The sequence below is a fragment of the Amblyomma americanum genome, chromosome 8, assembly GCF_052857255.1.
Source record: "Amblyomma americanum isolate KBUSLIRL-KWMA chromosome 8, ASM5285725v1, whole genome shotgun sequence".
Classification (NCBI taxonomy): Eukaryota; Metazoa; Arthropoda; class Arachnida; order Ixodida; family Ixodidae; genus Amblyomma; species Amblyomma americanum.
Genome location: NC_135504.1, coordinates 10,454,823 through 10,469,974, shown reverse-complemented (window position 1 = coordinate 10,469,974; position 15,152 = coordinate 10,454,823). Strand labels below are relative to the sequence as shown.

The 15,152-nt window shown below is 47.4% G+C and overlaps 1 protein-coding gene across 2 annotated transcripts in view; it reads right to left on the bottom strand.

Moving 5' to 3' along the window:
* Positions 1-15,152, bottom strand: part of LOC144100906 (GTP-binding protein Rhes-like) — an 86,057-nt gene that overhangs the window by 13,915 nt on the left and 56,990 nt on the right. The window contains exons 2-3 of one of the 2 annotated variants that reach the window (XM_077633817.1): positions 9,829-10,066; positions 1,297-1,604 (exon numbers count right to left, since the gene is read on the bottom strand). In XM_077633817.1, coding sequence (XP_077489943.1) covers positions 1,297-1,494 — 198 coding nt within the window. In that variant the 5' untranslated portion in view covers positions 1,495-1,604; positions 9,829-10,066. The remainder of the gene's footprint in view (positions 1-1,296; positions 1,605-9,828; positions 10,067-15,152) is intronic. The other variant, XM_077633818.1, reaches the window with a different exon arrangement.

The window sequence follows — 15,152 nt, the reverse complement described above, 5'->3', positions numbered from 1 at the left end:
AGGCTGGTGCTCTTTAACTGAATTCGAAGTGTTTGCAATGGTTGCTATCATTTAGAAGCCCTCCGTCAAATTCTATAAGCTTTCCTCTAATGCACAAAAATTAGCAACTAAATACAGGAATTGACTGATCCGGAGTTCCCGGGTTCGAACCCGACTACGGCGGCTGCGTTTTTATGGAGGAAAAACGCTAAGGCGCTTGTGTGCTGTGCGATGTCAGTGCACGTTAAAGATCCCCAGGTGGTCGAAATTATTCCGGAGCCCTCCACTACGGCACCTCCTTCTTCCTTTCTTCTTTCACTCCCTTCCTTATCGCTTCCCTTACGGTGCGGTTAAGGTGTCCAACGATATATGAGACAGATACTGCGCCATTTCCTTTCCCCAAAAAACCAATTAAATACAGGAATTGAAGGCACTTTAGGTGACCCGCCGCGGTGGCTCAGTGGTTAGGGCGCTCGACTACTGATCCGGAGTTCCCGGGTTCGAACCCGACCGCGGCGGCTGCGTTTTTATGGAGGAAAAACGCTAAGGCGCCCGTGTGCTGTGCGATGTCAGTGCACGTTAAAGATCCCCAGGTGGTCGAAATTATTCCGGAGCCCTCCACTACGGCACCTATTCTTCCTTTATTCTGTCACTCCCTCCTTTATCCCTTCCCTTACGGCGCGGTTCAGGTGTCCAACGATATATGAGACAGATACTGCGCCATTTCCTTTCCACCAAAAACCAATTAATATTATTATAAGGCACTTTAGGAAGGCTCGCCGACATTTAAGAAACAGTCTAACATCTGTTAAAATGCACTTGCCACCCTCTGTGGGTTAGGTTTACGTGGTTGCCATCGTGGCACCCTTATCGAGCTGCTCCAGGAAGCTGCCAGGCACCATTGCAATGTATAGGCAGTTTCTTTTGTATAATATCAACTTATTAGATACCTTTTCAGCCAGTTGTCCACGTGAAAAACTGAACTCGGTCACTTTTTATTCACTGGCCATTTGGTAGTCTGTAACCTCTCGCGTACTTCTAGAGTGTTCACCCACATTGGGGTGTAGTATACACAATATGATGTCCAAAGCTCCTGTGATATCTATGCGTTCGTGTAATAATCCATTTGCGAATGAACAGTTGCTAATCAATAAAACGTCTCTTAATACAGGAATTAATATTTTCATCTGGGACGTATTTTTGCTGTAGCAGAAGCGGAAATGTGCACTAGAATACAACTCTACACTCTATCCGTTCTCCGTGATTTAGCGCCCATAACCCCAACACTTTTCAAGGCCGAAGCTGGCGAGAACTCACCTCTTCGATGGTGGCGAAGTAGTCGACGGGGAACTCATCGTATAGGAATTGGTGAACGATGGCCGTCTTGCCCACCCGGGCCGCTCCAAGCACCACCACCCGGTACTGGTCCTTGGCCGGGTGGCCCCCCTGGTGTCCCCCTTCCTCGTGGGGAGGCTGAAGGGCCGACACCGAAGGCACGTGGCCTGTGCCGGGCATGCTAGTGCCGACGCTGGCAGCTGCTGGTCCAAACAGGAAGACGATGAAGCCCACGGGTCTTGGACGACTGCGTAGGGCCCACCGAGACGACTTGTGGCCAAGCCTTCAAGCTGTGGGGCCAGAAGAGAAAAGGCGGAGGTTACAGAGGCTCTGGGAGACACGTTTTGACGCGAAATGATTTGCAGACGATCGACAAAGCCCCGACAGAGCGCTATCATGAACCGGTTACCTCTTATGACGGTCAAGCGACTGACGGACTTACCGCCTACCCAGAGGCATCACTCAACACTACCGTATCCTTATTTCTACTAACCCAGATGTTAGGCATGACGGGTGGTCTAATTGATGTAAATAATAAATTCGTTTGTACACCCCTGGCTTGAGCGGAGTCCTTTCCTTCGCACTGAATTTTTCGTGCAAACCTGCCACTGCATTGCGAAGTTTTGAAATCGACGTGCATTTCAGGGAAGTGGGCGGACTCAGCGGCCTTTCGCTGCCAAAGACTCGGCGGATGGTATGAAATTTCGAAATCAGCCCTATTTACAAAAATTTCCTCCAGTAACATTTAAAGAAACGGCATTTTGACACAGCGCACAGCATTTGTTAATAAAAGGTGAAATTTTAGCTCAAGCAGCAGTCACGGTGGTTCAGCGGTTACGGCGCTTGGCTGCTGCCTCCAGGGAGGCGGGTTCGAACCCGACCTCGATAGTCACATATCGATGGAGGCAATATGCTAGAAGTCCGTCTACTGTGCGATGTCAGCACGCGTTAAATGAGCCCAGAGGGGTATAAATTATCTTGAGCACTTCATTATGGCGTAGCCCCACGTAGCCTGAGTCCCTTTGGTACATTAAAACCCATAAACCAGATCAGCCCAAGTGAATCTGTTGAAGCGAGATAGCGTTCTATGCTAGTCCTGCGCCTAATGGAAGAACGAAATCTCAGCTCTCGCACCTGTAATTTCATGTAGCTACCTCTCAGTCAGGCGTAGAGAACATCCTGGCATTTCAGTCAAGCTTGTGCGTCGCATAGAGAGATCCCTTGCAGGATATGCAGATCGCAGTACTGTGAGGGTTACCCACCTGAGAAGTACTGAACTACTGCTCCGGGGGCAGGCCTAGTTCGAACGGATGTGGGCTGAAAGCTATCGTATTTCATCTGTTTCGCTTCGCGCTGAACCGACCTTACACTCACTCCCACAGCTGCTGAGTTACAACACTCCACGAGGTCCCTATGCTGTTGCACTTTACGCACACACTTGCCTGCGCTAATACATGCGCGTTTATGGTTACATTAGATAGGAGTAGTCGAATGGCTATTTTTGGGCGAATGACAATATTTCGCTTGTCAGCAAGCGCGTTCAATTTTACACCAAGCTCTTTTTACTGTGCTAACTGTACAGGGTGTGGTATGGTACGTGCGGTTTTTACGTGAAATCGTGAAGGCCCCGTGTCGCGGAAAAGCCGGTGTCGACGTTATCGTCGGCGTAACGGAGAAATTAGGACTAGTCGATTACAAGAGGTTCCCATAGATGGCGCCAGCCATACCAGCGGTGCATCGGAAACCCCTGACCCTCGGGCTCTCGGGTTGCGGGTCAAGATACGCTACCGCTACGTCACTCAGACACGGTCGTGCGGCTTGGTTAAAGCGGGGCTTTATATGGACTTCGTGCGTTCTGTCACATAATGACTGCGACTGTGAAAGATTAACTTGCTTCCGTGTCTGTGTGGGTAAGATTAACCGCTGTTGCGTCATATACTTAAAGGCAGAGCTTAAGTGCGCCCAAATTTTCTGTCCTCAAGCTGTATGCAAGTTTTCAGACGCGCCGTAGTGGAGGGATCCGGATTAGTTTCCCCTATCTGGGGTTCTTTCGCGTCCACTAAAAAAGCAAGGCACACTGTCGTTTTTATATTCCGCCTCCACTGAAATGCAGCCGCTACGACCATGATTCGACCCCACGACTTCGGTTTCAGCTGCAAAACACCAGAGCCACTGAACACGACTCTGGCATTACGTTCAATGTAACAGAATTTTTTATTCAGCCATCGCAAATAAAGTGTGAGCGGAGGTGAAACTTTAGCTGCCCTCAGCTTTGCGGGAAGGAGAGTGGCGTGCGTAGAATATGAATATCACGTTTATTGGTCTTCTTGTTTTGCTGGTTATACCTGCCAGTAAACGCAAACCAGTTCCGATGCGTTCATTGTCACGTGTTAAAATCCTACTAACTTCACCGCGCAAGAAACAGGTGCAGAACTTCTAAAACCGCCGGCAAAGGTTATGGTAAACGTATCGTGCTTTCTTTTCTACCTTAACACTTCGCGATATTGATTTTGCCTTCTTGCACTTGGGACGTGTGCGTATGGGAAACACGTGATCGACAACCGTGCACAGTACACTGCTCGTCTGACACTTGCGACAGCTACTTCTCTCTTTTTTACAATTTTGCCTGTCTACAATCCTGCCTATAAATATCTGCCATCGCTACGTAGACAACTGCTGGAAGCAGACATTCCCAGTAAAAAAAACAAAAGTAAAAACCTAAACGTGCGCAAACAACCCTAAGGCGAACACAAGACGGCTGCATCTCAGCATTGAACCTATACCGCTATACCGACAGCTCATACTGCGGGCTCCAAGACAGGCGAGCCTTTCTAAGTTTTCGAAACCATCCTCTCGTCTAATTCAAGCCCGAAGGAAATAGGAGTTGTCATGTGTGGGTGACAGTTCTTTCGGCTTTTGTCGGCTGGGGGGAAGGAAAGAAGACGGATTGGTTCTAGCCAGTTCTGTCTCTACATATCAGCATCGCCCTTTAACATCCGCCTTGGTTTAACGCCGGTGTCATGTCGGCCTTTAAAGATCGGATCAGCGGCAGCTTAGGACGATGCAGGAAGTTTCAAGCTATAAAAAAATGTTTTTAAATTGGTTTTTTGGGGGAAAGGAAATGGCGCAGTATCTGTCTCATATATCGTTGGACACCTGAACCGCGCCGTAAGGGAAGGGTAAAGGGGGGAGTGAAAGAAGAAAGGAAGAGAGAGGTGCCGTAGTGGAGGGCTCCGGAATAATTTCGACCACCTGGGGATCTTTAACGTGCACTGACATCGCACAGCACACGGGCGCCTTGGCGTTTTTCTTCCATAAAAACGCAGCCGCCGCGGTCGGGTTCGAACCCGGGAACTTTTTTCTCTTTTAACCACAGCATCATATGGCTGACTCTGTGGGAACGTAGAGCTCAATACCAATCACAGGTTATTCGGAAAAAAGATAACAAAAAAGCGAGCTAATATCACCCACTGTCCTGCCATTATATTCGGTATGTGGAACGCATAGTTTGATGCGGACAGAACTCATTCCATGCAGCAAGCGCAGCGGGATCTGACATATTATAAGGATTCTTCTAAATTGATTCTATTCTAAACTTGTCTTTAGTCTACCAGCGATTCAGTGATACAGCGGGTGCTTGGCTTTTCTGCATCCAATGAGAACGGATGAAAAAAGATAGAATAGAAAAAAAGGAATAGGCTTCGTGGCCGTAACAGTGGAGCGGCGGAAGTCGCAGCAGGTTTTTCACCTAGCTCGGCGATAGTAGGTCGCTTCCCACGCCACGGGTTTGCGCTCATCAGAGACGACCTTATTCGCTGGAGGGAGAATCGAGGTCTATGGCGACACTCGCATTCAGTGCCTGAGAAGACGGCCAGCTGCTGCCGAGAACGAGGTCACGGGTTCGACTCACAGTCTCAACATCACGCGCGCACGCACATTGAGTCGCAAGGGCTGAAATTAGGCAATAATCCTGATAAATTTCCATCTGGGGAGCATTAGCAACGCATAAATGAAACCTGACTGCCTACTCGAGACACGGGAATATCAAAGAAATGGCCTGTGGATCAAAGGTGAAATTCCTCCGCAGGCTGTAGGCATTTACTGGCATGCTGTAAGAATGAGCCGTCTGTGATGCGCATTTTGACTAACTTATGCACATTCATTCTTTTCGCATCGTTGCCTTTGGTATAGATTCACTTTGGAGGTCGAGCCGCCGCAGTGGCTCACTGATCATGGTGCTCGGCTGCTGACCCGAAAGACGCGGGTTTGATCCCGGCCGCGGCAGTCGAATTTCGGTGGAGGCGAAATGCTAGAGGCCCGTGTACTGTGCGATGTCCGCGCACGTTAAAGATCCCCAGTTGATCGAAATTTCCGGAGCCCTCCACTAAGGCGTCCCTCATAGCTTGAGTCGCTTTGGAACGTTAAACCCTCATAAACCATAAACAAACATTTTCTGTTTTACATCGGTTGCGTCTAAGATCACTGTTCCACATATTTCATCTGGAACGAGGCTCGTCACATCCTTTATGTGGTACAGGGACTCTTGCAGCCTCCATATCGTCGCTTTAAGTGGAACTTATGTGGAACACGTTGATATTAGTGTACCAACTACGGCGTCACATGCGGTACCAATCACTCCTAGCGGAGCAAATGAGTGCACTACAGGTAAAAATCCTCGTTCCATTCGAGCGTTTTCAAACGTATATTTGAAAAAAAAACCTAACACTATTACTTTATTCTGCTTTTCATATAGCCCTGAATCAGTCGGGCAAGAGTAGTGATGCCCAGCACCTGCGCACGCTCAAGCACTTTACTATTCGTATTTTTTTTTTGTAACCTTCACCTTTCGCTCGTTCATTTGCCTGTTCCGACCAGTATGCCATCTGCTGCAGTTCACGACTGTTTACCGCCCCACTACTGAATAGCTCTACAGCGATTGTTATGGCTCGGCGTATTCAAGAACTGCATGCCGTCTCACAGATGCGTAGCGATATCTGAATGGACAGATAATAAATGAAGTTAATGAATGACGCCCATGAGTCCATATATATTCAACACAAGTTTCAGCTAAAACATCTGTTCCACGTAGTTCATCTGGAACGAGGCTCGTTTCACCTTTTTTATCTGGAACGCGAACTCATGCAGTCTCCATATCGTCATGTTAGGTGGAACTTATGTGGAACGTGTTGATATTAGTGTATCAATCACAACGTCTCATGCGGCACCCGGGTATTTTATTTGTCGTTACTATTATGGGTTTGTTTTGTTTTCGGACGCCATTTTGCTACGTCTTGGTTCGTCGAGAAGAAGAAAAGCAGTGGTCCGTATCAGTGCTCTGTTGTGCTACTATTGGGCTCGTAATAAGGGAGTAATTACTCGATAATACCGAAAGGTCAGCTATTGCTCACCTTTGGGGATTCTCCTAAACATCTGACCAACCCTACTATTCGGCTCATACGAAAGAAAAGGTTTCCCTTTTTCTGTTCACTGCGCTCTCTAGATTGTAGTGTGAAGGCGATATGTTTCGCTTCGGCCAAACCCGACCAATAAACGATTCATGGTGTGACGATCACCTGCACCCAGTTGAAGAACCAAGCAGCTAGGCTCGCGTATCTGGTTCAGGCTTCTCGCAAAAAAAAAAAAAAATAACCTATAGACAGTTATAAAGTGATCCCTGTCAAATGGCCTCAGACTAAACGGTGGACTCCGTAAAGGTTGATTTCAACGGAAAGGACATTTTGATATTATTATAGGACAGAACGGCGAGCAGAATGACTACGATAAGAAAAACTGCGCACATGGCACAGGAAAAGGCTCGGCGCATGGAAGCGTATGCTGCAGGCTGAATAAAAAGCCATATGCATCTATGCGTCGGTACAGGCATCAGTCTTCTCTTGCTTTTTAACTGCCGCAGATTTGAAGCTTTGGTAGGTTTAAAGCGGCCTAGATTAGTGGAGCAAGTCGCTATTGCGCCGGTGTTTCAGTACATCAGCAGCTGTCGCTGTGGGTCGTTGCAACGCACGATAATTGCCATCGAAACCGGATGCGGACCGCCGGCGAACCTGCTCGCGTACTAGCTACCCTCCCGCTCCCCCCCCCCCCCCCCCCCCGCCCCCCTCGCCCTCCCTAAAAAAAAAATGCTGTGAGGTTAGTATTGCTAACTACGAAATGTTGTGCGAAAGCAGGTTTTTGCGGGTGGGCACCAACGCCACGTACCTGAAAGCGTGATTGAAAGCGCGTTTCCTTTCCTTTCGTGACTTGGGCACAGATGGAAGTTGATGAAGACGACGACGTGCAATGCACAGCGAGAGGTAGAAGAAGAAGAAGCGAGAGAGAGCCTTGCAGTTTAACACGAGGCGTGATCAGCTTCGGCGTGATCGCCGCAGCTGCACAATTAAGAAGGACATTGACATCACGCCCTACAGTATCCGCTTTTTGCCTGTGGAGAAAAGCTGTGTTGTGCCATATGACCTATTAATGTTGCTGGGACTATTTAGTCTCTGGAAGAGCCGCATGATGGACCACCACGCCGAATCACCACGGTCGTCGAACTCTTTGTTTCGTGAACAATGCGCTTTGGTGCGGGGAGTATATGCTGCCCTGCAAGAGCCGCCTAGCTGGCTCCCCTATCTGGATGCATGTGTGTGCCTCCCAGACTTTCGATGTTTGGGAAGGAGAGGTCATGCAGGGCTAATGTGGCCTGGTCACGTGACTAACTTCAGAGGCTCACCACACACCGGCATTTTCTGGATTAGGAGATCAATCGTGCTTTCACACTAAACGAATGTGAAGGAATACAGAGCACACCCATATAATGTATGCGTCTTCGCAGCACGCGGTCTGGAGTTAGCGCAACGTTGCGGGTTCTGACCCATTACTTGCTCCCCAAGGAATAAAGGAAATTGATCTATAGCCGACAGAAAACGGTCCGCCGCGATGGCTATGCGGTGTTCCGCTAGTGAGGCAAACGTAACCAATTCGAATCCAACCGAATGTCAAGGGCGGGAAAATGTAAAAGCGGTGTTATTGTATTAGCATTTCTTGCAGATCAAACCCAGGGGGGGAATTAAACCCGAACCCTACGCCATGACGTTCCACGTGTCGCACTGTGCAGCCTATACACCTTTCTTTCGGGCGAAGGAAATGATGAAACATCTCCGAGGAGCCTTGTTGCAAAATGTCTATAGGCACGTTGAAATCAGTTCCGTAATATCGCAGTCACAGTCGGGAGATCTCACAAGGGGCACATTTTTCTGAACCAAAGACACTCTACTTCCGGCTTCGGCACTAAGACGAAGCGAAATGTGCTCAGTGAACGGATGTTGCAGCATAATCAGTGAGGTTCAATGAGTGAAGCGATAACAGTGTCGCCAGGCCACGGAATAAAGTTTCATATTAAGCGGTTATGCGGACAAAGCGGCACGAGTTTTGACCACAGCTTGTTCCTGCACGTCCAGGAGAGACATGGGAGAGGCCTTTGCCCTGCAGTGGGCGATGATGATGATGATGATGATGATGATGATGAGTCTTGGTTTCCTTCTCATGCTTCTCAAAACTCTACTGAGTCGTTAAGACTGCGACAAACGTCATCCGCAAGCTGAAATGATTGTCCGGGCGTGTAGTTATTGCATGGCATCGACATGAAATAAAAGGCAATAAGAAGGTTGAAAATACTCTATACTGGACCCCGTAGGTAAAAAAAAAAAATACCGTACATTCCTGTACACAACCTGTGGGATACACGAGATTAAAAGTGAAATTTCTTGCCTTCGTGGACTATATATTGGTGGAGACAATTATAGCATTCTCTTTTTAAATGTCGTCCAATATAGCATGAAACACCTATCCTGGTTCTATAGCCCGGGTTCGGTCAGTACAGTAAAAAGAAAAAAATCCAGCCAAGATCAAGCGCGGCGGACTAATCACTACGTGCGGACGGCATAACAAAAACTGCGGTATGTTGTCCAGCATAGCTTGCAAGAACAAGAAGCGTTATTTGTAGAAAAAGAAGATAACCTCAATAAAATAGCCACAGATCTCTCTGTACCGCTGTTCAAAATTTCTTGCTAGAATCTCATCGACTGCCTTGCTAAGTGTTTCAATATTTTCTTTTCTTCGCATTGTTACGTTTTGACTGAATTATCACTATTATAATCCCTCTATTTTTATGTTTTTTGTTTTTTTATCAGAACCCTTCTCTTTTTTGTTCATGCTCTCCTTTCTTGAGGTAGACTCCACCGGTGTTGCTTTCCGGCGTGCATTTCTTTTGCCTTTACTGAGTACAGGTGAATATCAACCTCTACCTCCCGATTCTTGACCGCCCCCCGTGTAGGTATTTGCCGGCTTGTGAAAAGCTAACAACAACAACCACAACAACTGAGCTCCTGTAAGCAATCGGGCAAACTGCCTTTCTCCACCAATTGCACGTTTTACATTAATATCGGCAAACGCTTCTTTTTTCGACAACTTTCTCGCCATATTGCAACCTCGATGATGAAACGAAAAGACAGTTACCTAAGTTAGCGACGGAAGCAGCGGACGGCTTTGCTACTGCAGGCTGAAGTTGCTCCGTCCACGGCAAACACAGGCTTCCAAGCCGATGCCGCGATTGGTCGCCGAACAGGTCTCGGCGGGGAAGCAGATACTACGTTGCGTTCGGGCCACGAGCTGAGCACGCCAGGGAACGGAGCGAGCTCGCGTCGTCGGCGCACCGAAAGGCGACGGCGAGTGTCCTTAGGTCAACAGCGAGCAGCTGCGGCAAGAAAAGGGAGAGGGAAGAGAAAGAGAGAAGGAAAAATGAAAAGAGAAATGTTAGAAAACCCGCAGAAAACAAAAAAAAAAGACAGGAAGGTCGCAAAAGGAAAAGGTGGCAGCTCTGAGCGCGCGCAACAAAGCGAGATAAGTTTCGAGGCGAATGAAGCAACAAATGGCGAAAAGAGGAAAGAGTGCGGTAAAGAGAGAGTGGAAGGGAAGGCATTGAAGGAGAGAAAGGGCGCGAGAGCCGCAACGAAAGGGACGGGATGAATCGCTGCAGTCTCTCTCTCTCTCTCTCTCTCTCTCTCTCTCTCTCTCAATCTGTTCCTCTCTCTCACACGCAACCTCTCACAAGTTTTCGTTCTCCCTCACACGTCAAAACCGTACAGCGTTGGGAGGAGTATAAACAGCGCCCCCTAATTGCGGTTTAGTAAGTAAGAGCTCAAAGCCCGATGAGGTCCAGGGATTACTGCTTCGCATGCACCTTACTGAACAATATTTTTGCTAAGTACTATGGGTCCTACGCGGATCAAAATGAGAAAAACAATAGAAGAACAAAGCATTAAATGCAATCGTACTTAAACGGGAGCGACCATGGAATCGAGTAGGAACTTAACGTCAGTAATAAATACCACTAACACAAGTAAACAGCAGAAAGAAAGCGTCTAGGCCTTTCTTACCACGATCACAACGTCCGCCGGAACATTATTCGAATTACACAGTGTCCTCATAAAAAAATTAGAAACACAAAAGTGAGCGTTTCCAGCAGTCTTTGAGATTTTTTTCTCAGCTGCATGTCTAGCCTCCGTATTACCTATTACAGGTGAAAATTTTTCGTTGGCAAACATTTTTTTTTATCTACCACCGCCGTACAGTTTATTGCATCATGAAATAAATTATTTGCGACGTTGTTGTTGTAGCCGAATTCTGATATATCCGCGTTTACAGTGGCAGTCTTAAATGTGTCATTCCCAAGGGCATCGCTCTGCGCTCTCAAAATGCGCTGCACAGTTTTGCAGTGCGATGAGACGTGTGTGCAGAGGCTAGCAGTGCCAGCTGCGCGCGTCGCCTCAGCTGTGACCGTGTCCGTTGGTTGCTTTCTCTCATTTTCTTTCTATCGTCTCTTTTTTCCCCTTCCTTCTTGTCCTCCGTGTTTCTTTCTATTTTTCTTCCTTCTTCGTGTTCGTCTGCTCAGTTCCTTTTCTTTGTATTTTTATCTTCTTTTCCTTCGAGCCGACAAACGCAGCTGCCGTTGTCCGTGCCGCACGGTTTGTTTCGTCACGTGTTAGGCCGCATAAGACGGCCACCGCATGCATATGCGCAATCTAATCGAGCAGTTTTCCGAAAAGGATGAAGAACAGCAATAACAAAAACATCAAGAACAAAAACAAGGAGAGGGATAGTGCTGTGTAAGGATGACGCAACGGTTGAATTGGCACTGACTGTTTCCAAGAAGCAGGCCAAACAAGGCTGCAGGCCATGCTGCTCATCCTTGCGCATAATGAAAAACAATAGCTTCAAAAAAACGTAGACATGCGCATATATTACACGATCCCGGCCCTGTCACGAGCTCTTCTCGGTAACACCGGCCAGACACGCCCCGCCACTCTTTCAGGAGCGGCCATTTATTATTCCGCGTGCTCTCCCCTCCGCCAAATGACGTGCCCTTTTCGTCCTAATATTATTTCCAACATTTTTTTTTAGGCGTACAAGAAATATTATTCCGCTTTTCGGACGACAGATGGACGAGTCAGTCCTTTTATTTATCCTATTTCGTCCTACAGAGTAAATCAATAGAAAATGTGGCGCCAAGGTTTCAACCACTCGACGCGTTGCTAGAAAGGTGTCGGACGAAACAGTGACGTCACTGGCGTACGCAAGTGTTACGCAATTACGGCGCGAACACACGTCATTCTTGCGTATATGTTTAGCTTTAAGCTCATAGGCTGGTGTTATTCGAAATATACTATAGCGTTGGCGTTAACGTGTAGAAGATCTGACGTCACTGGGGCACAAAAGGGCGACGTCACTGGTGGAAATGTGTGAAATGGCTGCTTATGTGCTAAGAGGTTCGATGCAGTCCGTAGCGTTGGCGCCGGCAGAAAAGAAACATCGATTTTTCCTCCATGAAGTGCATCTGGTATGTCAGGGTACGTTCAGCTGTGACGTCAAGCGCGGTGAGAAGACTGTAAACGGCTAGGAAAAATGGGAACCAAGTTGAAAGTAGGTTGAAACGTGGTTCTTTTTGCCGACGTGTGGACAATGGAACTTCGGGATCATGTCTCAAGGGGGGGGGGGGGGGGGGGGGTATGTAGTCATTCGTCATTTTGTTTTCTTTTGCGGAGGGGAACTGGGCTGTTTTTTTTCTTTTTGTTTACGCAAAGTATCGCTTACGTAACTGTGATTGGTGACTGTTGATCGCCTTTGTAGCTAGCTACAAGCGGTAGAGCCATTGTGCCGTAGACACACCTGCCCCAAATCCTGCCACGGGACGGACGTTGTATAGTGCCACTATTACTCACTACTTGTTTTTCTAAGCGTGAAATAAGACTCCCGATGCATGGAATTTTTAGAAAGGTCGGTGACTCGTTCTTTTTGCCCTAGTCAGCTCCTAAACTAATTCTTTTCCATATAAAAAACAGAAATGTTCTGTTTAGTTCGGCCGCTGGAAGATTCAGGTGGTTGCGGAGACGTGGTGAAGGGTTTTTAAAAGATATGTATGAAAAACTCATAATAATAATAATATCCCGCATAAAGTTCGCATGAAGCTGCCGAGCTCGCAGAATGCCGTTTGCAAACGTTCCATTTACGCAGTCCTCACGTAAAAGGCCATTCGAAACCTTGTAGCGATCGTTTAGCACGCAGCTGTATCTGCACGACGATTGTGATTCCTAATTCAATTCACTCCTTCCTTATCTTTTCATTAGCCACCTTATAGAGGAAGGTCTGTAGCATTCGCAATAGTTGTTGTAGATATTAGCCATAGCGCGCTAAGATGCGACCTCGCAAAGACATTACCTGGTGAAGATATGACCGCGACATGCAATTCGGCGAGAGGGATGATAAAAAAAAGAGTTCGCAGAAGACGTATCTTTGCATTATACCGCCCGTGCGGAGGTGGCGCACAGAACGTTATTCAACAACGTCTGTTTTGCGGGTTTGACAGACGCTAGGATCTGAGCGCATATTTGGGCCACAGAAGCCTAATAGCTACAGCCGTGACCATGCATTTGTGGGGACCCCTTCTTGGTTGACTTCTTTTTCAATCTCCGCATTCGCAATTGCTGCCTTGGATGTTAAGGCTGATAACCACTAAAGCAATATCAAGCGTCAGGGTCGGTTTTTTGTTCCCTTTTCTTGTTATTTAAGGTGTCGCTACGGCGAAGCAATTACGGCGGCAGCCGCATGGCTTCTCCCGCTGCACGGCAGCAACAACCTCAACCTCATCAGTTGAGGTTGAGGTTGAGGTCTCCTTAGACGCCCTCACCTCACTTTTCCTGAGGCCACTGCTGACCTCACTCAACCTCACCTCAACCTCAAATTGTGAGGTTGAGGTCAGCTGCTCAACCTCGGAAAACAAACGAAAAACACAAAAAACGATTAAGAAGTTTTTTTTTAGTTGCAAACAATTCTGAGAATTATGTGAGGCAGGAAAGCCAAAATGATTATGACGTTATTTAATAAGGTGTGTGCATACACTATTGATGTGCGCGCAATAGGAGAAGCTTATAATCTGGGATGAACCTTTAGAGAGTATATGGCCTGCGGGCCGGGGTGGGCCATACGCGGTTACCACCAGTACCTCGGTGAGTACCTTAGATGTGTCAATATTTGACAACCTGCTTCGTGTATACTTGTTCGTATTGGAAGCCTCTCGCTCATTCACGCACGAACCGACAATGGACAAACACAGTCGTCCTACGCCATCTCCCAGAAATTGGGAGGAGGGGGAAGGTATTCACGATACTGTTTTCAGGCCTGAGAATAGTTACCGAATATAAAGAAACTGGTCGTCGATGTACTTTCCAATGCGACGATTATGCAGACGCATATCAGTATATTTCGATTTTCTAGCTCTATCCGGCATAGCGAGAATGCTCTTTTCAGTCGTCTGTATGTTGCCTTCTAAAACACTTAACAAGCTGCGACTATAGTATACCAACAGAGGTAGAAGCGAGCGGCTTCTTTTATTAATGCGAAAGCATTATATGGCTCACTTTCAAGGTCATATCCACAAAAAAGTGTCCGCAAGAAACTGCGCCACGCGACGTCACGAGCCTACGAGTCACGCAACGAAGGTGATGACGTCACATAATTAACTAGTGCTAATTAATATAATTATGTAACGCTAAGATATAATTATGTAACGCTAAGACTAATTAGTCTCATTCGTGATGTAATCATGTGAGTGCGGCGCCATACCAGGTCACGTGCCAGCGATGTAATGTGCCATCAAACCTAGTCACGTGACGACGCTGTAATATGACATCACACCTACTCGCGTCACAACGATGTAATTTCTCGTCATACCAGGCCCCCATCCGCCCCCTTCTACCCCCCCTTTCAAGGTCGACAAGGATACCAAATCACTACACGTGCGCGCATAACGCATTACAAAGGGTGCCCACAGCCCGGTCCACATTAATGACATCCGGATTGTCCAGCAGGTAAACGCGCCAGTTCTCATGTATGACATACTGCAAAGATCATGCATGCAACTACACATGCCTTTGACTCTCGAGATGATGGCGATGATGATGATGCTAATAGTGTATCCTTATGAGCCAGGGGAAGTCTGATATACCGCTGCCAAACTAAAATTTGCCAGAATATTGATTAAATATTGTACATTACCAAGCAACCGAGGACAATTATTGTGCGGGAAAGTAGGAGTATCTGCAGATTATAATTAAGGATGATAGTGTTGATGTTCCTGGGAGGTCAAGACCCTCCCCCGTTTCCGCCACTTCCCTCCAGGTGGCGATGGTAACGGTTTCGAAATCCTGAGAATTCTCCGATGACTCGGTGAACCCGCGGCATTTTGAAAGAAAGGGCTAGATTACGTCTTCGAACACTGTGCCAAA